At 38.5% G+C, this 27,839-nt stretch overlaps 2 protein-coding genes across 2 annotated transcripts in view; one reads left to right on the top strand and one right to left on the bottom strand.

The window, feature by feature from the left end:
- Positions 1–27,839, bottom strand: part of LOC137015101 (zinc finger protein 271-like) — a 448,677-nt gene that overhangs the window by 97,272 nt on the left and 323,566 nt on the right. Inside the window, exons 5-6 of the mRNA XM_067379804.1 lie at positions 5,454–5,658; positions 4,973–5,288 (exon numbers count right to left, since the gene is read on the bottom strand). Of these exons, the coding sequence (XP_067235905.1) occupies positions 4,973–5,288; positions 5,454–5,658 (521 nt within the window). The remainder of the gene's footprint in view (positions 1–4,972; positions 5,289–5,453; positions 5,659–27,839) is intronic.
- LOC137015395 (uncharacterized) lies at positions 20,403–24,630 on the top strand. The gene is made up of 3 exons (XM_067380332.1): positions 20,403–20,548; positions 22,686–23,321; positions 23,627–24,630. The coding sequence occupies exons 1-3, from the start codon at positions 20,521–20,523 to the stop codon at positions 24,628–24,630; spliced, it is 1,668 nt and encodes a 555-aa protein (XP_067236433.1). The 5' UTR covers positions 20,403–20,520.

Below are 27,839 nucleotides of genomic sequence, written 5' to 3'. Positions count from 1 at the left end.
CATGTAGATGAGCATGTAGCCCACAGCAGCATCTGACATGTGACAGCAGAGCGGACTCTGCAGAGGGAAAGACATTGCTCACCGTAGGGAGTTTAACCATGGAATATACACAGATTGGGATCACTGTAGACCAGAAGAGCTGGTCTGAGGTCGTAAAGCTTTGGGTCCTGTTCATGTAAAGACACAAAGTGTGGACAGGACAGAGCAAAGCCAGTGCTGGGTCTGCCTCCTCCGAGGGCAGCGCTTGCAGGTCCACTACCTGATCTTGAAATGGAGTGGTAGGAACCTTGGGCACATATCCGGGACAAGCTCTCAAGATAACTTGAGTGTCACCTGGCCTGAATTCCAGGCATGACTGAAAATGCATGCAGGTCCCCTACTCTCTTGATGGAGACCAATGCAACCAGGAGTACTGTCTTAAGGGACAGCTCTTTTAATTCAACTGCAACTCAATTGACTGCAAAGGCTTGAAGAGAGGTCCCCGGAGAGAGGCAAGTACCAGGGACAAGTCCCAATAGGGTATAGAGGTAGGGTGAGGCAGATTTAGTCTCCTTGCCCCCCTCAGGAACTTGACGATCAGGTCATGTTTCCCCAAAGATTTACCATCAACAACATTGTAATGTCCAGCAATGGCAGCAACATACACCTAGAGGGTGGAGGAAGACAGCCTTTGCTCCAAACCTTCTTGCAGGAAGGAAAGCACTGACCTGATCGAACATGCTCGGGTGTCCTCCCACCATTCAACGAACAGGTTTCACTTCAGGGCATAGAGGTTCCTAGTAGAGAACCCTCAGCGTCCCATCCAGGGACCAGACATTGAGTTTCCAGAGGTCTGGACGTGGGTGCCATAGGGCATCAGAAGGTCCTTCCTCAGAGGAATGGGCCAAGGAGGTGCTGTCACGAGGAGCATCAGTTCTGGAAACCAGGTCTGAGTGGGCCAATAGGGTGCCACTAACAGGACCTGCTCCTCTTCCTCCCTAACTTTGCACAGAAGCTGTGCAAGCAGGCTCACTGGGTGACGCATACCTGCGAAGGTCCCGGGGCCAGCTGTGTGCCAGTGCATCCAAACTGAGAGTGCCCTCGGTCAGGGAATCAAACAACTGGCAATGGGCTATGTCTGGAGAGGCAACAGGTCTATCTGTGTGGCCCTGAAATGTTGCCAAATCAGCTGGGCCATCTAGGGATGAAGTGTCCATTCTTCTAGAGCAGAGGCTGTCGTGAGAGCTTGTTGGCTGCACGGAATGGCACGAATCGACCTCAGATGCTTCTCTACTCCATAAGAGAACATGGCGGGTGAGCGTAGATTGTCCTGCTGGTTGATGTACGCAACGGTCACCGTGCTGTCCGTACGGACCAGTATGTGCTTGCCTAGTAACAGCTGTTTGAAGCAGCTCAGCGCAAATTGTACTGCCAGCAACTCAAGGCAATTGATATACCACTGCAGTTGAGGCCCCGTCCACAGACGGGAGAATGCATGCCTGTTGTACGTGGCTCCCCACCGGGTGGTGGAATCTTCTGTGATGACCACAATATACCTGGACACTTGTTCCAGGGGAACTCTGCCTGCAGGAACGAAGGGTCCAACCACTGAGTGAGGGAACGACGACAGCTCGATGTGATGGACACACGGAATGTGCCATGTTGCCACACTGATCACTCCTCCATCTGAGGACTCGGCCGTGGAACTAGTACTGAAGCACTCGATCCGGGCAACATGACTGTGGCTGCGGAAGCCATATGCCCCAGGAGCCTCTGAAATAATTTCAGTGGGGCCACTGTCCAGCTCTTGAGTGAGCAGGCAGTTCAACACAGACTGGTTGCACTCTCCGATGAGGTGCGCTGTCTGGTTGACTGAGTCCAGTTCCATACTGAGGTAAGAGAACCTCTGCCTGGGAGCAAGTTTGCTCTTGTCCCAGTTGACCCGAAGACCCAACTGGCTGAGGTGAGTTAACACCAGATCTCAGACAGACAAGCACAGTATCATCTTTTAAATCTGTCCTCAAGACTATCACAAGCTATCCAGCATTTAGTAATAAAATATTCTAATATTGATCGAGCTTACTGCAGCGTGCAGCACATGTCTCATAGCAGCTGCCGAAACACAGAGTAATGTTATAACATCATTTTCAACACACTCTAATCCATAAAAAAAAGAATGCATGATGAAAACTATAAAAATGACACACTTTGGGAAAAAAATTATTTGAAGTGTAATTTTATTGTTTAGTTTGTCTCATGTCCCAATTTCATGCAGCGGGGTTTATGACCTATACTGTGACCAACCACCTGAGGAGCTATCAAGACATAGTGGATTCACTTTTCAGGACTTGTGCGGCACACTTTCAGGACTTGTGTCGTTTCTCAATACCAAGTACGCAAACTTCAGACTTAGTTCAGACTTGACAAGTTCGACTCCGGAGAACGGACTCCCAAGGACGGGAGGACACAGAGCCAGCTCACTCTGGCTACTCCGGTTATCTGTGTATGTATATTTTAGACAACAATAAAATGAAATATTTTATAAAACACCACTCTGCCTCTTTCATTATCATTTAAAAAATCTTAAAGGTGCCATTCAATGGAAAATTGAATTTACCTTGGATAGTTGAATAACAAGAGTTCAGTACATGAAAATGATATACAGTGAGTCTCAAACACCATTGTTTCCTCCTTCTTATGTAAATCTCATTTGTTTAAAAGACCTCCGAAGAACAGGCGAATCTCAACATAACACCGACTGTTACGTAACAGTCGGGATCATGAATATGTACGCCCCCAATATTTGCATATGCCAGCCCATGTTCAAGGCATTACACAAGGGCAGGCAGTATTAACGTCTGGATCTGTGCACAGCTGAATCATCAGACTAGGTAAGCAAGCAAGAACAATAGCGAAAAATGGCAGATGGAGCAATTATAACTGACATGATCCATGATAACTTAATATTTTTAGTAATATTTGTCTTTCTAAATGTTTCGTTAGCATGTTGCTAATGTACTGTTAAATGTGGTTAAAGTTACCATCATTTCTTATTGCATTCACGGAGACCAGAGCCGTCACTATTTTCATTTTTAAACACTTGCAGTCTGTATAATTCATAAACACAACTTCATTCTTTATAAATCTCTCCAACAGTGTGTAATGTTAGCTTTAGCCATGGAGCACAGCCTCAAACTCATTCAGAATCAAATGTAAACATCCAAATAAACACTATAAATACTCACATGATCCGATGCATGCATGCAGCATGAATGTCGAACACTTTGTAAAGATCCATTTTGAGGGTTATATTAGCTGTGTGAACTTTTTTTATGCTGTTTAAGGCAGTCGCAAGCTCGGGGGCGGGGAGCGTGAGGATTTAAAGGGGCAGCAGCCTGAATCGGCGCATATTTAATTATGCCCCAAAATAGGCAGTTAAAAAAATTAATTAATAAGAATCTATGGGGTATTTTGAGCTGAAACTTCACAGACACATTCAGGGGACACCTTAGACTTATATTACATCTTGTGAAAACATGTTCTATGGCACCTTTAAACATATTAATAGCCATGCATGTAGTTTAAGCAAACAAACTTTAAAACACAGCTCTTCCTCTTTTCATTTACATTTTAAAAATATTAAACATATGTGGTTCAAGCAATATGTGCATACACAGCAAAATCCCCAGTTAAATCAACTCTGCCCAGATCACATGGTCCCTCTATATAGTGTTAAAGTAACACTGAAGTGAGATGAAGGTTAATGAGATAAATAAGTGATCAAGCTATGATTGAGCATTAATTATGAACACCTACTGTTAACAAGCATAATCATTGAAAAGAAACACAATAACTACAAAGGACTTCCAGCTACAGCCTTAGATGAAATCAACTGAAGATAAAAGACATTTAATCTCTCAAGATCTGATTAAACAACTCCACAAACAGCATTATCTCATTGACTTTAACTCTGCTTCTGTGTTATTTTAACTCTATGTACAGAGAGACCATATGTTTTCTGAGCAGAGTTGATTTAACTGTATATAGTCTGCAAACATAAAACACAACCCTGACTCTTTTTGTTAAATGTAAATTTTAATGATCAATAATAGCCATATAAAAGTATAAGCAAAAGGTATAAAAAGCTACAATAAGAAACAAAGCAAAAAATTGTCACATTCGATCACCCATTATACATACAAAAGACTAATTTTATCTCATGTTTAACCACTACAGATACATCAGATGCAGTGGCAAATGTCAGAAGAACTAGCCAAGGTAAGGCTGTTCTCGGTATGGTAGATGAGCGTTGAGCATCCAGTGATCGCCTGGATCTCACAACTCCAAAAACGTCAGATCAAATTTTCAAATAGGTACTATTTCTTTATCAAACCACAGATTTGATCTTTAAACTAGTACATTCTTGTCTTGAAACTATATATCATGACATACTGTATGTAATATCATAACATATATATAATAACGGTAATATGTTTAAATTATGCAAGTTTTCTAATCTGCTGTTGACACATGCTGGTTAATGCGAGATGCATTCTGGGATACCTGGCCGTCTCAATTCCGCAAAAGTCCTCGATAAGGGGCGGATCAAGAACACATCCTGGGATTTGAACTGTACTTGGCTAGATGTGAACTTTGAATTGGATCAGAACTCGGGCAGCGACTGATGATGCTTTACAAGAACAGACAAGAACACATTAAGAAATGGATAACTAATAAATGAATGAATGAGGCAATTATATAGCACTTTACTATGTTCTACTGTACACAATCACATCAAGGGTCGCTTCTCATTCACAACCTGGATAATTCAATAGCGCCAACTATAGGTGGAGAGGAGAGATTTTGCTGGGACTAATTTTCACAGAAGGGATTTTCTTGTTAAGCACATGAAGATGAACTACTTATTGTGGTTTCAGACTGTGGTGATGTGGTTTCTCCACTGCATGGATCTTCATGTGTATCTTCAGGTGACTTTTAATAGAGAAACTCTTTCCACACTGATCACACGTGTGCGGCTTCTCTCCAGTGTGGATCATCTCATGTCTTTTCAGAGATGATGAACAACTGAATCTCATGTCACAGTGTGAACACTTAAAAGGTTTTTCTCCAGTGTGGATCCTCTCATGTGTTTTCAGAGCTGCTAACTGAGTGAATCTCTTGTCACAGTGTGAACACATGTAGGGTTTTTCTCCAGTGTGGATCCTCTCATGTGTTTTCAGAGATGATGACTGAGTGAATCTCTTGTCACAGTGTGAACACTTGTAAGGTTTTTCTCCAGTGTGAATTCTCTGGTGCTTTTTTAATTGGTCTGCTGTAGTATAAGTCTTCTCACACTCAAAGCACACATGATCTTTTACAGCATTGTGAACTTGCTGATGCGCATGTAAATTTTGCAGCAGTGAAAAACTCTTTCCACACACAGAACATGAATGTGGCTTCTCCTTCGTATGAACTCTCAGGTGTCTCTTCAGGTCTGATGACGCAACAAATGTTTTGCCACACTGATCACATTTGAACGGCTTCTCTCCGGTGTGGATCCTCATGTGTTCTTTAAGGTGCGATGATTGACTGAAACTCGTCCCACACTGATCACATGAGAACGGCTTCTCTCCAGTGTGAACTTTCATGTGACGCTCAAGACTTTGTTTTGTTGAGAAAGTCTTTCCACACTGAGTGCAGGTTGTAGATTTCTCGGCTCTTCTTTCCTTTAAAAATATATTTTCAGTCTTTGAGCAAAGTTTTTCTCCAGGTTTGTCATGATGTTTCTCCTCCACTTCACTCAGTTCTTCACTCTCTTCCTTCACTTCCATCAGCTCTGAAATGAAAAAAAAAAAGTTTTCAGTACATCAATATAATATAAATCTAAAAAAATATAAAGTTAAAGGTCATAAAATTGAGACTTGCTGTGATAGACAACTGCTATAAAATATCCTGATCATTTTGATGCGTTTGTATTTTCATAAATTAATTGCATAAGTCCCTGAAACATTAACATTAATCTTCCAATTGTACAGACTCACCGGTCATCTCAACGACACAATCCAGGTGAAGATATAATGTGTGCTCCTGTGAAGTTCACTTAAATTGTTTTGAAATTTGTCTCAATTTTACTTTAGCTGCGCATTTAATGCGCTGAAAGTTCACTAAGAATGTCTGTAGACCACATATGATGTTTCTTCTGAATCTCTTTCCACTTACATGTTGAGGGAGAGAGGGAGGGGTGCACAGATAAATGAGGAGAAAAGTTTGGGCATGGTATGTCCTGTGCTCTTTGGCAAATATCACTTTTTTAAAAAGACCAGGCTTCTGCGCACATACACACTCAAACATGCAAACCTATAGACTAAACATGTAAATGAACAGTGCATTAATACCAGTGCGTTAATGCCAGTTCATGTATTCTGACTTATTTACACTGTTAAAGAGTTAGATTCTCATGCTAAACATGGCCATAGTTTCAAAACACAAGCATTTCTGTGCCAAAAATTCTCTTCCAAATCCTTACAGGATTCAGGGTCTTTTTTCCAAATATAGCCCTGAGTGACGTAAACGGGGGCAGAATATTTTGTACGGGCACTTCTCCCGGAAGGAGAAAACAAAGACATGAAAACAGGACATGTCCTGGGAAAACAGGACATGTCCTGGGAAAACAGGACATGTCCTGGGAAAACAGGACGATTGGTCACCCTAATCAAAATCCAAAATCTATACTTATTATATACTTATACTGCTCTTATTATTCAAGTTATTTTGCCATTAATGCAAATAAACATGTGCAAACAATACTTGCTCTTGTGAATTTATTTTGATGTTAACTACACTTACGAGCTGTTCCTTTAATACAGCGTGCTATATAAGCATGTTGCTGCTGATTGGTGGGTGTGTCAAAAATGTCAGCCCAAACAAGAAAAAACGTATCTGCACACCGTTTCCAGGCCGTTTACATGTCGTTCAACACGGAAACCGTAGCAAAACCTTGCGTGAGCGGATTGAGCTTGAACATGCCCCTGGTTTAGAGATGATGTAACTTCCTGGAAGTGATGTCACTGGAATGTACCATTATTTATAGAGGACTCTATAATGAGGGTAACAGGGCTGACATTAAATTGGGGACACCGATAAAATTATTTATATTTTATAAAAAAAAAATAATGGTACTTATTTATACTTATGAAAAAACATTGCTGGACAATAAGACTATACTTAGAACAATATGCAAGTGATTTTTGTATCATTTTGCATTCAATTTGCAAATTAAAAGTCCTGCTGAAAAATAACAATCATAGCAAGGGAGAGGCCAAAAACCTTACCCTTATGAGAATAAATGCAATTTTACTTATTAAAAATAATATTTAATTGACTTTACTTTGGTGTAATATTGATAAAACAATACACAGTATTGATATGTTTTCTAAATCATATATTTATTTGTTAAAGCACTTCTTTTCCAGGAGCTCATTGCTTCTACCTTAAAATTAAATGCTAACAGTATGTGTAAATTAATTGCACAAATTATTACATTATTTGCTAACTGCATTCTTCTAATATTGTAATTTTGACATGCATTCTCTGTAAAGCTGCTTTGAAACGATATGTATTGTGAAAAGCGCTATACAAATAAATGTGAATTGAATTGAATTCTATGTCTGGTTGTATCTTAGGGACGCAAAAGGCACCGATTTCATGGATCGACCGTTAAATGTCACATGCTCACTGGCAGCCTGCCCATGTCAAAAAATACTATAGTAAAAGTGTTTTTGAACTAATGAATTTCCCAGAGTAAATTGATGCATACTATATAAATTATAGTATTTACCACCCTTTGTTAATGAATGCTACAGTATTAACTATAGTGCACTGATAAACTGTAATAAATACTGTAATATACTTTAGTTTTTACTACAGTAAACTGTATATTGTAGTATAATACCCTATAGTTGTAGAAAATTGTATACAGTAGTGGGTAATTTGTTTGTATTACTATAGGAACTACAGCAACTATATAATTACAAATTAGTTCAAGTACAAATATGGTTTTAAAGAAACTATAGTATTTTATACTATAGTATTTATAGTATAAATTACTATAGTATTTTTTCACCTGGGCATGTTTACCCCTCAATATGTTATGAACATGTTTATTTTACTTGAGTTATTATATTAGCCTATGCTAGTCACAAATAATTACTCAACATTCAGCTTAGCAACCAGGTTGTAAGAATAAAAGTAGTATTTGGGCGTTATAAAACTTTTTTCGGTTCTCCAATACTAGGGTCCTGCGGTCCTGGCACTGCTGTTCTCCGATTCGGTAGGTGGCGCTGTCACAAAAAAAATAGGGTCCTAGGAATGCGGTCCTGAGCAGTGTTGCCAAGTCCGCGGTTTTCCCGCGGAATTGGGCTACTTTAAAACTGTTTCCGCAGGTTGTTTTTCATGTCCGCGGGTTGAATCGACCCCAGATAACATAATATTTAGCCCTTCGAATGCGAATTTTACCAGGGGAGCCCCGCCAAAAAGGCGAACCCCCCTGAAATGCAATTGGGCTAGTTTTGAGGAGCAATTGGACGGGTTTTGTTGTGAAAACCTGGCAACCCTGGTCCTGAAAGTGCAGCCTGCTGTATTGCAGACGGATAATATTGGGGATACAGCTGCATCTGAGCACAAAGAGGAGAGATCTGAGGAAGATCAGGCTCAACAACAGTGTTCAAAGGTAAAATAACTCGCCTACCGTTTGTAACGCGGTGTTTACGGAGCAAACAGGGATATCAGTTCAGCTCACTTGATGTCAGACCGACTTCACTAAGGCGATTGGCATTTCACAACCGGCGAATGTTGTGCCGTCCACAGCGTTACTTAATAAATAAAATAACTTAAAAGGAGCAACAGAAAAGACAGAAATAACCCGCATATATGCGGTGCTCGAATCACAGGTACAATGCAGATCAACCGTTCAACGGGAGCGCGCAGCTCTTAAAGGGGCCACACCATATTTTTTCTCGTTACACGTTATTATTAAACTTTATTTAACATACTCATTAATGTACTGAGATATTGTTACATAAACGCTTGATATGTAGTTTAAACTTCGTGCTAAGAAATAAAGATGAAATCACGGAGTCACCCATCAAGTCATGTCCCAATAAAGATATGCTAACTTTACATTAATTAAACAATACATAAATGAGTTTATGTTGAAATAAAACTATTGAGTTTGTCTGGGCTCACATTCTGTTCCCGCATGATAACAATATGCAAGATCCACTCATTTCAAACTCCCTAAATTATATTAACATCTACTATACCACCTTTATTTCGCTGTTAAACATCTAAATTATTATAGCCGTGTAGAGATTATAATCTCGCGAGAGAATCGTAAATAAACGTGTAAACGCATAATCCCGCGAGATAATATCCCGATGAGATGACGGTTATTACAATAATTAATTAATTGTTTTGATGATTTTTATTCTGACTATATCAGTGAATCTGTATACTCATTTCTTCTTCACCCTTTAGTTTAACAACACATAAACCATGTAAAACTGTAGTGAATGCTGACATTTATGGGTCATCCCTGTTATGCAGTGCCTTTTACTGTCTCAATGATTTATTTACTCATATTATTTATAAAATGAGTCACATATTTTTTTTAAGAAATGGCTTAAATTGTATATGTAGGTCTTCTTTATCACTTAAACAGAGATAATAGATTTTTTAAAAACTATTTTATATTTTACAGACCTTTTTATTGATGTATGCATTCAATTTTATCATGTCCTGAGTGCAAAGTAATCAACTTTCACAAGAAATATAAACCATGAAATGATAAAAACCTCAAAATATTTTTAAATTATGTTATAGACTTGGCTAAACTGCCTCTAATCATACACATAAATCATGTGAAAATATAGTTTTTTTTTTTTTTTTCTTTAGAATTTTCCTCAATTACCGTCTTAGTATGTATTTTCTCGCTTTCCAAAACCGACTGCAATTTCATTGAGACCATTTTCAAGAAGTGACATAATTTCTTTTTCCTGCTGGAATTCAACTGTACAAGCTGAGGTTAGCTTCAACTCTCAGTCCTAACTTTTTTTTTAGTTTTTGAAATGTTATCCTACTTGTCCCACCCTTAAAGTTCCACCCTGTTAGGCTATATTATGGATAATGTTTGTCCTATCAAAAAAATGTAAAAACAAATTTGACATAGTTATAAAAGTTCTGTTTATCTGTAGAAGGTTAGCTAGCTTAATGTTGATCACTCAAAGAGTTATGGCCAACTTAGCTCAAAATTTTCCACCCTGTTAGATTTATAGACCTAACAGGGTGGAATGTGAAACTAACAGGGTGGAAATTCTAATAGAATAAATAGTATTTAATACATATAGCAATATGTAATTCTATACATATGTATATATTATATTATATAAATGATTTATTTATACTTAAAATTTTAACATTCAAATTGTAATAATAATATAAAGATACTGAATAATGAAAATAAACGGCACAGTTCTTTTTTGGAACCTTAAAAAAATTGGCTCTATTCAGCATCAAAAAGAATTCTACTATTGTTACAAGCCAAAGACCCTAATTTGGTACTGTTTAGAACATTTTTTCTACACTTAAAAGTTATTTTTAAAGTCTAATAAATGTTGAAATTGATCACAGTTATACTGTAATGTGAATGTCTATAATGTAAAAATATAAATTTCATTATTTTTAGAAACATCAGAACCAGTATTAGTATCAGTGATACTGGCCTTCATTTATATAAAAAAGATGCAATTAAACAAATATTTAAAATATACTGTTGTTATTCACAAAAGGGCATTCTCTAGCCATCTGAGCAGAGAATTATTTTGCCACCATGATTGATTGTGATAAGAAACCACATATCTATTTTTTATGTCCCTCTCCCAAAGGAAATCTGGATTATTTAATTTTTTTATTGTTTTGAAGCCATATTATGTAGGTGCAGTTCCACACATTAAAGATGGCAAACCATGCAGGACAATCCAGGACGGAAAGCTCATGCACTGTTAGAACCTGTTAACACTGGTGTTCCACCCTGTTATGCTACTTTCCACCCTGTTAGACAAATAATTTTAAATAATAATTTGACAACAACGTTAAATATTTGGCATAGTTTTGTCTTATTTTGTGAGGTGAGGAGCACTAATGGCATATATATGTTTTTGAGCAAAAAAAATATTTGCCATCCTATTGGCAAAAATGGGCACAAAAAAGTACCTGATTTTCATGGCCAGTGTCTGAAAAATCTGCCTTTCACTATTTTGGTAGAATGCTAAAAACATGAAAATCATGAACCGTTTTTTCCAACACTTATGAAGCCAAAATGTTACCGCATACCAGGAATGACCCTTATGCAAAATTAATAGACTCCTTTTATTTAAGTTCTCCATTTGACCATGCATTTTATTTATTATTTGCACTCTTTTAGACTCCAATTTATTGTTTTGTTTTGAATGCAAGTGAAATTCCAGAAATTACAGCATTGAAAACAAGTTTTAACCCATTTGTTTAGTTCAGTGCTGTTGTTACTTAGTCAAAAACCGAAATAAAACAGTAAATAAATATCAGTTCTGTGTATCAGTTATATCAGTCTGAGACAGGGAGAGTTTTCTATATATCCTATTGTTAATATGTAATTCATTTTTCGAGGAGCTCATTGCTTCTACCTTCAGTTAAACTGCTAACAGTGATTGTAAATTAATTGCCTAAATTATTACATTATTTGCTAACTGCATTCTTTAAATTGTGATGTTGACATGCATTCTCTGTAAAGCTGCTGAAAAGCGCTATACAAATACATGTGAATTGAATTGAAGTTTTCAGTTTCTGAACATAAAAACTGTTAAATATCTAATCACTTGATTACAATGAATGTTGTTATCATAAAATCAAACAAATGTTTCATAGTTATAGTTAATTTAGTTATATAGCAGTAGTGGTTGATGAAGATGAGTGTCGTTAATGTTTGTTTTTGTGTTATTGATGTTTAATCCATGTCATATTGTGAGAAATATCAGTATTGTCTTTCAGTAGAGCAGTTTTATAGTCTTTTCTCATATATCCTGACTCAAATAATCAGTTTCTAACAGCAAACACTCAGAATGAAGTGAGATGATCTGAATGTCTTGTTGAATGAGTGTTGATAGTCTGAGGATCATCAATATTAACAGAGAAACTGCTGAAAACACTCTTTATTTCATGTCAATAGTTCCTGTTTCCACCTCATTTATTATGCTGATGCTGATTTATTATGAGTCGCATTTGTGACTAAAAATATGAATTTGCGAGTGATATTTTTGCTGAGGTCGCCATTGGCGACAAATTTACACGTTATGACTGTAAAATTTGTATGTTATATGCGTCTTCCATGACCAGTAGCCTATCACATCATTTGCTGCGTTGACGTAATTAAATGGTAGGGAAAAATTTCACACACCAAACAGACGCCAGAGAACTACAGCTGATAAAGCCAACTGTTGCAGGCGATTGCCTCGCATCGCCTGCATCGGTGCAAAACAGCTGCATTTGATCACACTATCTACTCCTGCGTAAAGGAGACAACTGCCTATTTCTTCAAATAAATTTGTTTATATTCATCATTCAAAAGGGGAAGCCAGCTCTACAGACTGCCGATACACACACAATGCAGTGCGTGTTTACCGTTTGAATATCACTGATGCTGATCACTTTCATTATTCCACTCTGCTCATGCTCATCAGATAAATTTAAGGTCATTAAAAGTCTTCAGTACCTTAAACAGTATAAAAAGAGGATGAACAATCATTTTAAGGCTTCTTAAAATGAAAACAAATCCGATACTCCCTAATGTGATTATTATTAATTTCATTAAATAAATGCGAGCGCTGCATGTTTTAAAGTCAAAAGATGGCACTGTTGTGCATTCTTCAGAGCAGCTCACATCCAATGATTAGCGCACATTTGTCAACCCATTGCTTATGAACTAATGCTGATCAATTATCACAAAGTTTACTTTATATTATTATAATGTAATGTGTTGTAAACGTTTGTAGCATCGTAATTTCTAATCCTCATCTGAATTTGAATGAGCAGCAAAAGTAAAGTACAGACATTTCAAAATAAGTCAATTAGCCTATATCAATTGCCCCTTTAATATGTTTATATATTTATTTCTATTTGATTCAAAGTAAACTGCTGTAGCTTCAGGACGGAAGGACTAAGAACATTATTTGACACACATTATTCAATATAAAGATTTCACTAGCATCAGGGTTATTATAGTTAAAACCATTAAAAAAAAAGTATTGCTTGAAATAAATAATGCTAAAATAAAAATCTATACAAATTAAACAGACATGTTTAAAAACAACAAAACAAAACGTATAGATATAAAGTATAGATATTTAATAGTTCTCACCACAGAAAAATGGGATTTGTGCCTAAAATGTTTTAAAACCATAATTGAAAGATCAGTGTACCTCATTCATTTTTTTATAGCAGTTTATTACATCTGGGCTCACTTTTATCTCCATCCACACTATATTTCTCTCTTTGAATTATTTTAATTTACTGAAAATGAAATTATAGTTCCCTTTCAGTTGGTCACATTTGACGTACGTCAGTAGTGACCGACGATTTAGGATATCGCCAGAGAGCCCTATCAGCTTCGAGTGAAACTAAACAAGCCAATGGAATCGGCTTGCGATATTTGCATAATGCGCACTGCCCCTGCCAGCTGGGTATAAATACGGAAGCGGGTGCCATCACACTCTGTCTTTCACTTTGGAGCCAACCTGTGTGTTCCTGATATCAGACTGAGAGTGACTTCTCAAGCCTTTAAAGAGCTTTTTTTCTGCAGTGCTGGTGTTAAGGCACCTTAAGGCGAAGCCCCAAGCTTTACCAGAGTAAGCTTCTCGAGCTATTTATACAGCTCTCAGCTGCTGTATTCACAGCATTGTTGTCACATTTAGTTTGCAATTTGGGCCGATTCCTTTGTGTGTGTGATACAGGGAGTGGTTTACCTGCAGTCACATTGCGGCTGTTCCCTGTGTGCTTCAGCACAAAAAGCAAGAGCTGAATTTATCCCTTCTAAAAGAGCTTTACAGATGAATCCTGCATCTTTTTCAAGATGTCATTTCATCGCTGTGTTACTGGATGCGGTCGTTCCCTGGTCTCTGCTGATTGTCACAATCGTTGCGTCACATGTGTGGGCATTCAGCATGCTGAAGCAGTTTTTGTGGATAGTTCATGTTCTCACTGCGGGAACATGACTATCTCAGTGTTGAGGTCTAGACTCTCGTTCCTTGGTTCTCAGGGGGCGGGGGTCCCCTCCCCTATGCCCCGTATGGCCGTTTTCTCCGGCTCCGGCCAGGGGAGCGGCACGTCGGCGTGTAGGCAGGTTCAGCGGGCCCCTATCCCCTCTACAACACTGCAGCCTGTGGTGTTGCCGGAGGATCGTGGTGGTCCCTCTCTCGAGCGACCATCCGTTTCCTTCGGTACGCCGGCGGACGAGCAGATGTACATTGCAGCATCGGAAGGTGAGCTTGAGTCCTCGGGAGATGAAGACTCGGCTGCACTACCTCCCCCCGTGACCGTAGCATTGTCTGAGGCCAATCCCGAGTTGACGGCTATGCTTTCCCGGGCCACCGAGAAGGTCAGGCTCATCTGGAATCTGGACGATTGGTATCTCGGGGCGGCCTGCGGCCTGCGCCCCGCCCCGGTACCTTTCTTTCCAGAGGTGCATGAGGAGGTGACCAAGTCATGGAGAACACCGTATAGCGTTTGTGCCAGGACTGGTTCCTCTACCGCCTGGCGAAGGATGCAATTGAGCACGGTATGAAGTCAGGGTTCTACAGCCCCTACTTCATTGTACCCAAGAAGGGCTGTGGGCTACGGCCAATCCTGGATTTGCATGTCCTGAATTGGTCCCCTTCACAGGCTGTTTAAGATGCTTATGCAGAAATGCATTTTCAAATGCATCTGTCCCCAGGATTGGTTTGCAGCGATTGCATAATTCCATGTCTCGATTCTGCCTCGACACACCCTTTCTACGGTTTGCGTTCGAGGGTTGGGCATATCAGTACAAGGTCCTACCCTTCAGGCTGGCCCTGTCGCCCCGCATCTTTATGAAGGTTGCGGAGGCGGCCATTATTCCGCTCAAGGAACAGGGCGTTCGCATTCTCAACTACCTCGACGACTGGCTCATTCTGGCCAGCTCACGAGAGCAGTTGTGCGAACACAGGTACCTGGTGTTAGTTCACCTTAGCCGGTTGGGTCTTTGGGTCGACTGGGACAAGAGCAAACTCACTCCAGGGCCGAGGATCTCTTATCTCGGTATGGAACTGGACTCGGTCGCCCAGACAGCGCACCTCAAGCGGATCAGCAGTAGACTCTCTCTGTGTAAGCAGGGTGGCTGGAGCGAGGGTATTTATACCCACCTGGCAGGGGCGGTGCGCATTATGCAAATATCGCATGCCAATTCCATTGGCTTGTTTAGTTTCACTCGAAGCTGATAGGGCTCTCTGGCGATATCCCAAATCATCGATCACTACTGACGTACGTCTCCATTCCCTCCCTTAGGGAACGAGGGTTACATACATAACCAAGATGTTTTTTCTTCTTTCATTTCAGGCCTGATGGAAGTGAAGGAGGAGAGTGAAGAACTGAGTGAAGTGGAGGAGGAACATCTTGTCAAACCTGGAGAAAAACCTTTGAGTCGCTCAAAGACTAAAAAGACATTTTTAAAGAATAGAAGAGCGAATAAATCTTTTACTTGCACTAAGTGTGGAAAGAGTTTCACAACCAAACAAAGTCTTGAGCGTCACGTGAGAGTTCATACTGGAGAAAGACCGTTCTCATGTGATCAGTGTGGGAAAAGTTTCATGAAATCATCTGGCCTCCAAGAACACATGAGAATCCACACCGGAGAAAAGCCGTTCACATGTTATCAATGTGGAAAGAGTATGACAAAATCATCACACCTTAAGAGTCACATGAGGATCCACACCGGAGAGAAGCCGTTCACATGTGATCAGTGTTGCAAATCATTTCTTAGGGCATCACATCTGAAGAGACACCTGATCGTTCATATTAAGGAGAAGCCACATTCATGTTCTGTGTGTGGAAAGAGTTTTTCACTGCTGTGCAGTTTAGAAGTACATCAGAAAATACATACTGGTGTAAGAGAGTATGTGTGCTTTGAGTGTGAGAAGACGTTTACTACAGCAAAGTGTTTAAAACTGCACCAGATGATTCACACTGGAGAAAAACCTTACAAATGTTCATACTGTGACAATAGATTCAGTCGGTCATCATCTCTGAAAACACATGAGAGGATTCACACTGGAGAAAAACCTTACAAGTGTTCATACTGTGACAAGAGATTCAGTCGGTCAGGACATCTGAAAAGACATGAGATGATCCACAGCAGAGAGAAGCCACACACTGTGATCAGTGTGGAGTTTCTCTATTAAAAGTCACGAAAATTCACATGAAGATCTCACATGTAATTGTAATATGTATCTATAGTTCTCTATTATGCCAGATAAGTAAGTTGGTGACATTTACATTACATTTATGCATTTGGCAGACGCTTTTATCCAAAGCGACTTACATTGCATTATACTATACATTTGTATCCGAGTATGTGGTGATGTCACTTTGTAAAAAAACCATTCAAACGCACATACCTAAAGACTAAACATGTAAATGAATAAAAAAGTACATTTAAAGTCAGTAGGAAAAGTTTTCAGTAGGAAAAGTCGTTTAAGCATTCAAGATGACTTGACTTGTATTATTACTCCCTGAGGCTGTAACTGTCTGTCACTAACTGTCCAGAGCTGAAGCTCCTCATTGAAAGTGTGCTGCAGAGACCGATCCATATAAGAGAGCAGAAGAACCAGTAATGGAGAGAGGTTCACTTCTCCCCTGCTCCAGACTTGTGCTTTAAGAACTCCTTAATTCTGTTGAAATTGTGAACTTGTGTGTTCTTCTGCTGTGAGTTGTGTTACCCAGTATTCATGTTGATAGCCAGTGTTGAGAGATCTTTAATCCTGCTGAATCTGAAAACCTGTGTGTTATCCTGTTAAAAGTAAACTCTGAATTCCCTGTTGTATGCTGTGATACAGCTAGTGAGTTTCTACCCAAGTCTCTTTTTTTGTTACAGTATATATAGCCATTGTATCTTTATGTTTAACGGTTGGAAGCTGTAGGAAGAGGGTGCCAATTTATTTTCTATCTAATGTTTGTCCCTGTGCTTAGTTAATCAGGGAGTTGAGGAAAACTATTGTATATTTATTTTCTGTTACCTGAATTAGTTATTTAGTACTTCCTCTATTAGTAAGCTGATGTTTTGTTTGTTGATTTGGTCTGGCTTTCTCTTGAAGACATTCAATGCTTCCCTTTTCTTGTGTACATTTCTTTTATGAAATTCAATAAACTGTTTACTTTTGCCAACTCAAGCAATTGTTTTATATCTGGGGCAGAGGACTGAATTGATTCCTCCATATTTATTTTTACTTATGTTATCATTTTCAACGCTGCTCGTCCTGTGCTCTGTGTGGTCCCAAAGCTCCAGTATAGTGTAACAAGCACTGTCCTCTGGATGAGACCTTAAACTGAGGTCCAGACTGTCTGTATCAGTAAAAATCCTATGGCACTTCTTGTAAAGAGTAGGAGTGTAACCCGGTGTCCTGGCCTAATTCCCTCCATTGGCCCTTATCAATCATGGTCTTCTAATCAAATTCCCTCCATTGGCCCTTATCAATCATGGTCTTCTAATCAAATTCCCTCCATTGGCCCTTATCAATCATGGTCTTCTAATCAAATTCCCTCCATTGGCCCTTATCAATCATGGTCTTCTAATTATTCCTGTAGTTTTCAAGTAGGGCTGAATGATTCAGAAAAATAATCAAATGTTTTACTTTTTTTTTTTTTTAACCAATATTGCAATTGCGATTTAATATGCGATTGTATTTTAAGCCTTTTATCTTCTCTATTATTCAACAATCGTTTTTGTGAATTGTGGGGTCATTCCATAGGCGTAATGGTTTTTTATACTGTACAAACCATATTTTCTCTCCCCCTACACTACCCCTACCCCTAAACCTACCCATCACAGGAAACTGTGCACACATTTACTTTCTCACAAAAACTCATTCTGTATGATTGATACGCCTTTTGAAAAGTGGGGACATGGGTAATGTCCTCATAAGTCACCCTCTCCTTGTAATACCTATGTCATACCCATGTCATTATACACATTTGTGTCCTGATATGTCACAAAAACGTGCGCGCGCACACACACACACACACACACTCTATCTTCCAACTCTCACTCTAAAAACACAGTCACACTCACTCACACATACACACAAGAAACAAACTTACCAATGGCAAGATGTAATCTGTGCCCAAAGCACTGAAGCCTGGTCCATTCATTAAGTTGAGCTGCCTTCACCATATGTGATGCGTTTTCGGTTGCAGAACCTGATATTGCTGAGTTCAACATGTTCCTGGGTTAACATTTTTGTTGATCCTGGAAGAACATTCAAATCAACCAATCGGATTTGAGGGACAAGTTTAAAGATTATGTCAAGTTTAGGCTTAAAATCATGAATTGGTGCTTCTACATCAGTGCTATTCATCTATCATTTACCTCAGATTTTTGGGATAACTTATGGGTAGGGTTAGGATTAGGGGTAGGAATAGGGTTAAGACTAAATTTTCAGACTAGAATGTTGTTTCAGGATCAACAAAATATGTTGACCCAGGAACGCATCTAAGTCAGCAAAATCAGGACATGCGTTTTCGGTTGTAACGCTGACGAGGCTCCCTTCATTGAGATTCCAGTTGGTAAGCCCCTCTCTCGGAGACCGTAGAAATCTGGTGAGCCTTGAGAATTACACAACCACATTGATTATCAGGGAAAAGATACAGCAGCGTAGATGAGAAATGACATCCCTTGCTTTAACTTTAAAGATCTCCTTGTTTGCCTACGCAACAAAAGATGAAACCTAAATTGGAATAACATCCCAATTTTATTCTGGTACTCAACAAAGAGCTGTAAATTAATCCTGAATTCTGAGGTAAAGAATATCAGTTACATTGATTTATTTGCTTTGCTGCAGCAATGTTGCTGAAAAAACACTGAAAATGGGCAAAGCAAATGGTCATGTTAACTTGTGAATAAATCTTGTGATTTATAAGATGATAAATCTTATATACAACTAAAAGATGACAAGGAAAAAATCCTTTGTGTGTGAAATGTGAAGTTGGACAAAACAAGTGCACAAGTGCTGTGAAATGAGATTTTCAAAATAAATTATCTGTCTAAACTCTCTCTCAGCCCTAGAGAACTGCTGTCATGCAGAAGAAACTGCAATTAAGGAAATACACTAAATGTTAATGGTAATCATGATGTCACTGAGAGGTCACCGAGCCTGAGGGTTTCACCCATTCAGAGGACATGAACAGCTTGTCTTTGTTTCATTAAAGACATGTAACCAATGAACAATGAGAACTAAATCAAATTAATCACTCTGCTCTGAAAATCTTTCAAGATTACTACATTTTATTAAATGCTGAAATAAAATAATTTCAGTACATGCTGTAACGAAGCTGGAGTCAGGCAGGGATCCATGTGCAAAGCTTTTATTAAAAGTGAGCGTGGTCGTACAGGCAGGGTCAAACAGGAACAGCAAGGGACAGGCAGAGTCGCGGTTGAGATACAGGCAAAGATCAGGACAGGCAGATATCTCTCACAGGTCGGGAAACAATATACAGTCCAAAGGCAGGCAGCAGGGAATCGTAAACGGGTAACAGGCAAGATCAATAACAGACAGGCAGACATGATACAAACGCTCAGAATTCCAACACAGGGTAAACAAGACTTTGCAATGAGGTGGTGTGTGAGTGAGTCTTAAATAGTCCAGATAATAGGCTACAGGTGTATGTGGCAAAGGATGATAGGTGTGGAGTGTGCATGTGACAAGGCATGGAGGATTATGGGAAGTGTAGTCTAGGAACTGACGGTGATCGTGACACATGCATTGATCAATGAGAGTTTTATGTTTTGTTCATGCTTTCATTAAACTGATGAATGGTGATCAGTATTTGCTTTAGCTGGACTCTTGACCCTTGAATTTTTTATTACATTACTTTTGCTCTGGATGCTGTCGCTGTGTGTCTGTACATTTTCTATGGCAAAGGAAGCCACAATCAATATTTGCATTTGCATTGTACACAACGTGTTCAGCTCATGCATGTCACATGTTAGTGTCTGAAGATGTTTGTTGAGTGTTGTTGGTGAATCAGGCTCCTCCTTCTATTGCAGGTTTAACAGGAAAAATTTAACTAGGGAACAGGAACTAAATACAGTAAATCAACAGCTTCTGTTCTCTCCAGTTTTTCATTTGACCAAATCCTTAACGTTTCATTTAAAGAATGGTTTATTAACGTTTTGTACTGTATTTGTTTTCTAAGAAGCATTATTCTTTATTTCATTCACTAAAGATGGCAGAAAAACCTTGTTCACCCACAGGTAAGAAAATATCTTCACACAGACTCACCAACTGTATGTTGTTGCCAAATTGATTGTATTCCATGACTGTCAGAGATGTTTTAGTTTTTGCTTTTTTTTCTTAAATTTGTAGACAATGCAAGTTTATTTATATAATACATTTGGGTAACACTTTAGAATACTGTTTCTTACTTACTGCATAACTAATAAGGAATTACTGAGGAACTAATAGGTAATTCTTCATTAACACTTAAGTCGCAACTGTTAACTATTAAGGAAGATGTGTTAACTAATCAGTATGTAATATAATTTTATGATTTTGTTACAAGTAACAGTTAGCTAATCAATAACTAATGCATTCTGTCATATCCCCTGAAGAACTACTATTAATTATCTACTAATTAATGTTCAAGAAAAATAACTATGAAGTAACTACTAATGAACAAACACAATTACATTGAGTTGTGGCCCTTTCTTGTTTACTAAGTTATCTGTAGTGGTATTATGAAAATGCAATATTAATAAAATACACTAAATTGTATAGAGGTTTTTGCCTGTGTGGTAAATAATTGTTTTGTGAATGTGTTTTGTAAGAAATCAAGTTTGGAAAGGAACCCAACCCCCACTCTAAATGCCTTCACAGCCAACTTACCTCATATTAGTTTTTATATTGCATAAACAGTACTGTAAGTGTGTCTGTTTTCCTTAGCATATCACATTACCTTTGAGTAAATAAATTCCAGTATGTAAGGCAATGACTGAAGGAAAGTGAACATACAGGGAACCCATTAGTAATTAATATAGAATTATCAAATAATTCTGCAGGACTTACTTAGAACCTGAAATAGTATTCCAAAGTGAACAGACAGGGAACTGTTCTTCTGAAGTGAAGATTTAAGGAACCCATTAGTAATTACTCAATAATTAATAATTATTTAGTAAAAACATAATTCTGACTCAAATCAAACTTTTACTCTGAAAAAAAAAACACTATTAACGTAATAATCTTAAAACCTTTGTAAAATACATGACACAACCACTAGTTTACACAATATTATTTCAGATAAAAAAAACATCTCTTAATATAATATTTTATTCCATTTTAATTTTAACATGTACACAATACTTACATTTAAACTTAAACATTTGTAACCTTCTTACAATTCTGTTCTTTCACACCAAATATGGCTATAAAAAAGATAAACAAACAGCAGACGAAATATCATTTTACACCAAAAGTGCAAGCAGCATCCATTGGACTGAAGAAATGCAAATTTACACCATTTGTGATGACCGAGCGTACCTTCAGCTGCTGTCATCAGGCTGTCAGAAAAACAAGCAGAGCAAGTTCAGCAGTCAAACACAGAAAAAAAAATGAAATACAGCTGTAACATAATATGTTTATTTAATGAATTATTCATATTCCATAATTTAACCATTGTATATCAGCTGTGGAAAAACATTAAGTTTGTAACTATATTTGTATTTAATGTATTACATAATTTTATTGCAAGACTGCATAAAGTTTAGTGTTTGCATTTGACGTTTATATTAATTCTGTTGAATATGGATTCTGTTTTTCTGTGCAAGTGAGATGAGCTGCTGCAATAATCTAGCTGTGTGCGCTCTGAAAATGAAAGCTAAAATAAGAGGAAATAAAATGAAAAGTAAACTTTACATTTTAATTTGAATTGTGCCAGTTTAATTGCATGAGCATTCATAAAAAAAAAAAATAAATAATAAAAAACATTGTAAAATTTACATTCATTTTGGAAAATTGGTACTTAAATGTGGGTACTTTTACTTTAACTTGAGTATATTTCTAATGAAAAATCTGTACTTTTACTTCGCTATGTTAATTTCAATTCATACAGCAAATAGCCTACATTTTACAACAAAACAGGTTATTATTACTCCATGAAAACACCAAAGTATGTAGCATTTCTTTACTGTTTTTTTTGGACATATACCTTAAAGTTGGCATGAAATCAAAATTGACCCTATTTACTTTGTTAGTTAGTGCATATTTTTGCTGTGGCTGTTGCCTGATTTTTTTTATTTATTTTTTTTGGTCTAATACTTTACTTGCAATAAGAATGACTTGACTGCCTTTTTTATAATATGCATAAATTTATATATATATTTTTGTCTCTTTCAGAGATATTTAAGTGTACCTTTAATCCAGATGATCCAGTGATCCGGATTCTTCTAATGGGCAGGAAGGGTTCTGGGAAAAGTTCATCTGGAAACAATATACTGGGAGAAAGAAAGTTTGAAGTGAAGAAACATGAGTCTGAAGTGTGTGAGGGTAAAACTCAGATCAGAGATAAACAGGTTCATGTGATTGACTGTCCAGATCTACTGGATCCAGATCTGAATAAAGAGAAGCTGGAGATGATGAAAGAGCAGCTGGTCTCTAGATGTTCAGCAGGTCTCAGTTCAGTTCTGCTCACCGTTCCTCTAGAGGAACCTGTGGGAAATGAGGAAGAGATCCTATATTATATTAAGTCTTTATTTGGTCCTGAAGTTCAGAAGTACATCATGATTCTGTTCACACATGGAGATGAACTGGAGGATCTGGAACAGACCATTGATGAATATCTAAAACATCATCCAGATCTACAGCGACTGGTGACTGAATGTGGAGGAAAGTTTCACTGTTTCAATAACAAATGTGAATCAGATGGTCAGAGACAAGAACTACTGCAGAAGATTGAAGACATAATGGAGAAGGGCAGGACATTTCTCAAGGAACAAATTATAAGGAGTGACAGCATGGAGACTGGTGTTAATTGTAAGATGATTGGTGGTTGTTGTTGTAAATTAATTCAGTAAAGGCTGATTTATAGTTCTGCGTCGAGTGTACCCTGTAGCAAGTGTAAATGAAAAGAGATGCATAGCATACGGAGCAGAGGCTCTGGCATAGGTCCGACACAAGAATATAAATCAGCCTTGATACATGTAAGCTATTTGTTAAATGCAAGGTACTTATATTTGTCATGATTATTTAATCTACAAATGTATTTAATGTAATAGTATTTTATTGAGACTACTGACATATAATTAAACAGCACATGTGATTTGATATTTCTGTTGTAGTGTCAGGAGAGTTTCCAACTGAAGATCAAGATGAGATTGATGTGGAGAAAGACCAGATTAGGGTGGTTCTGCTGGGAAAAACTGGAGCTGGGAAAAGTGCGACTGGAAACACCATCATCGGCAGAAACGTGTTTGAATCTACCGTCAGTGCAATCTCTCAGACGAAACACTGTCGGTCAGAAACTACAGTGAGGATGGGTAAAGAGATCTCAGTCATCGACACACCTGGACTTTATGATACTAAACTCAGTGAAAAGGAGGTTATTTCTGAAATAGTGAAATGCATAACTTACGCCTCTCCTGGACCACATGCTTTTATTATGGTCATTAAAGTGGATCGATTCACTGAAGAGGAGAAAAACACAATAGAGAAACTAAAAGAAGCATTTGGGGGACAGATGGAAAAATACACCATGATCATCTTCACTCATAAAAAACAGTTAGAAAATAAAAATAAAACCATTGAAGAGTTTGTTCAGGAAAGTGATCCAGATCTTAAAGAACTTGTAGAGAGTTGTGGAAACCGATTCATCTGTCTGGACAATGAGTCTGCCAGTTACCCACAGTTCAGAGATCTGCTTAGTAAAATACAGAAGATGGTGGAAGAAAATGGAGGACATTTTACAAATGACATGTTTGAGAAAACAGAGAAACACATTAAGGAGATTGAGAAGCAGGAACTTGATAAGAAAGTGAAGCAGAACAAACAGAAGAAGAAACAAGTCACTCAAACAGAATGGCAGAAAATATTTTGGAGTTTAGCAGAAGAGTCACGACGGGAAGCTAAACAAGCTTATTCTGACACATTCAAGGCAGATCTTCTTATGCATCCTCTTGTAAAAGGAACAGATATACGCAGAGCACTGGAGACAGTGACCCTTGAGGAGAGGGAGAGCACCATAAAGGAGGCTGAGAGCAAAGGATTCAGACACGCAGAGGCCGTTCAACTTGCTATCAGAGCCTCACAGAAACTAGTAAAACAGAAGATGTGTACAATTCAGTGAGAAACTTGAAATGACACACAAGACAATCATGTTGTAAAGTAACACTGCACAGCAAAATCTCCAGAGTTAAATCAACTCTGCTCAGAGAACATATGGTCCCTCTCTACATAGAGTTAAAATAACACTGAAGCAGAGTTAAAGTTAATGAGATAATGCTGTTTGTGGAGTTGTTTAATCAGATCTTGAGAGATTTTATGTCTTTCATCTTCAGTTGATTTCATCTAAGGCTGTAGCTGGAAGTCATTTGTAGTTATTGTGTTTCTTTTCAGTGATTCTGCTTGTTAACAGCAGGTGTTCATCACTACTGCTCAATCATAATGTAATTAATCACTTAAATGTCTCATTAACTTTATTTCTGCTTCAGTGTTATTTTAACACTATATAGAGAGGGACCATATGTACTCTGAGCAGAGCTGATTTAACTCTGGAGATTTTGCTGTGTGGAGTTAATGAGATAATTAGCATGCATTGTGGCATGAAGCATGTCAGCATTGTTGAGATACATATACTGATTCTTGATGCCGGTGTCTTTGAATGATGCACCATTTCTAAAAAATATATATAGTTTTTTTTTTTTTTTTAAAGAAACCATGCATCATTAAAACACACAGACAACAAGAATCGTGAAACTCCGCTGCCCGGGCAAGCATGGCCGTCAGCTCGGGATCTGACTCGGACAACGCTGCTCTCCCAGAGGGAGGCACCGCAGCCGAATCTTCATCTCCTGAGGACTCAAACCTGCCTTGAGATGCAGCGATCGACATACGATCATCCTCCGGAGCCCCGAATGAGACGCTGGGTCCCCCAGAAGGGGAGGCAGCAGGCCCACCCAGAAGCTCCACCGGCTGAGATGCTTGGGAGGGGGGCGTGGCCCGAGGAGGCTGACTCGTCGGGTTGTTCCACACCGTAACCCTCAGATCACCCTGGCTACCAACCGAGATAGCCCCCTCATGAGAAAAGGAACTAGGTCGGGGTGTGGCAGAGAGGACTCAATACTGTTTAAGGTAATCGAGTCTCGATCTAAGCATCTTGATGGTCATGTTCCCACAGTGAGAACATGAACCAACCACGAAAGCCGCCTCAGCTTGCTGGAAGCCCAAACACATGAGACAGCGATCATGGCCGTCGAGAGGAGCCATATAACGACCGCACCCAGAAACACACGGGCGGTATGACATCTTTAAAAATACGTGACCTTTAAAACCCGTAAGCTCTTTTAGGAAAGACTCTTTTAGTACTGAAGCGCTCAGGGGAAGCAGGCAAGGCAGGACACTGGAATCCGCTCAAACGCGCCGTCACACCAGTACTGAAGAGACTCGTCCTGTAGAACACTCCGGTGAAGGCAACAATGTGCTCGGCTCCGAAGCGAAAGCTTGAATGCAAGTTGCTTGCGCTGCTACTTATATACCCACAGAGTGGGGTGGAGCTTGCGCATGCAAATTCCGCAGACCAAGATACTCTTCGTATCATTGGCTCGTTTTGTTAACACTCGAAGGTGATTGGGCTCTCGGGCAAAACCCCATTTTGTCAGTCTCTGACGTAATGTCAAAGTGACTGACTGAAAGGGAACTTTAAATTTAACACCCTGCTGGTGCTAACCATATAAACACAGAGTGGTGTTAATTTAACACTGGGGATTTTGCAGTGAGCATAATGCAACACAACATGAAATAAAACAACACACTGGAATGTACTACAAATATATCAGAAACACTACAGATTAAATAAACTGCTAAACAAAAATGACTACAAGTAGCATCAACTACAAGTAATTTGATCCTGCTTCAATCTGACCTGGACTGAGATGTCTTAATTCCCAGATTCCCTGTTTGTCGGTTCACTTGACATGACGGGAACTAGTAAAACACACTGCTCTTTGAAAAATGCATTTGATTTTACAGCAAAAATAATTTGTTAGATTTTTAAAATAATGTTTTGTTTATTTTTTTATTTTGATACCAGATGCCCTTTTTCCCCTTTAAGGGAATTTATTTGTTCTACAACAGACCAAACTAGCCTTAAAGGTGCCCTTGATTCAAAAATTGAATTTATCTTGGCATAGTTAAATAACAAGAGTTCAGTACATGGAAATGACATACAGTGAGTCTCAAACACCATTGTTTCATCCTTCTTATATAAATCTCATTTGTTTAAATGACCTCTGAAGAACAGGCGAATCTCAACATAACACCGACTGTTACGTAACAGTCGGGATCATTAATATGTACGACCCCAATATTTGCATATGCCAGCCCACGTTCCCAACATTATGAAAGGCATTAGACAAGGGCAGCCAGTATTAACGTCTGGATCTGCACACAGCCGAATCATCAGACTAGGTAAGCAAGAACAACAGCGAAAAATGGCAGATGGAGCAATAATAACTGACATGATTCATGATAACATGATATTTTTACTGATATTTGTAAATTGTCTTTCTAAAAGTTTCGTTAGCATGTTGCTAATGTACTGTTAAATGTGGTTAAAGTTACCATCGTTTCTTACTGTATTCACGGAGACAAGAGCCGTCGCTATTTTCATTTTTAAACACTTGCAGTCTGAATAATTCATAAACACAACTTCATTCTTTATAAATCTCTCCAACAGTGTAGCATTAGCCGTTAGCCACAGAGCACAGCCTCAAATTCACTCAGAATAAAACTTTAACATCTAAATAAATACTTTACTCACATAATTCGAAGCATGCATACAGCATGCATGACGAACATCTTGTAAAGATCCATTTGAGGGTTATATTAGCTGTGTGAACTTTGTAAATGCACTGTATTATAGTCGACAGCTCGTGTGGCAGGAAGCTCGCGTCTTAAAGGGCCGGCGCCGAGTGTAAATCAGTGCATTGTTAATGATGCCCCAAAATAGGCAGTTAAAAAAATTAATTTAAAAAAATCTATGGGGTATTTTGAGCTGAAACTTCACAGACACGTTCAGGGGACACCTTAGACTTATATTACATCTTGTGAAAGAATGTTCTTGGGCACCTTTAAACAAAAATATATATGTGTGACTGTGTGTGTGTGTAGATGGAATAAATTCACATGGAGAACAGGTGGATGGTCACTCAGGGTTACTTTACAGTATCTGTGATGAGACAAAACTGGGAAAACAGCACCAAAAGGCTTATCAGAATACAGCATACAGCGCATCGATGTCGCATTTAACGTCAGCAGGACGAGCTACGAGATTCTGAT

This window comes from Chanodichthys erythropterus, chromosome 3 (genome assembly GCF_024489055.1).
Source record: "Chanodichthys erythropterus isolate Z2021 chromosome 3, ASM2448905v1, whole genome shotgun sequence".
In the NCBI taxonomy this organism is placed as follows: Eukaryota; Metazoa; Chordata; class Actinopteri; order Cypriniformes; family Xenocyprididae; genus Chanodichthys; species Chanodichthys erythropterus.
This window is presented reverse-complemented; position numbering and strand designations above follow the sequence as displayed.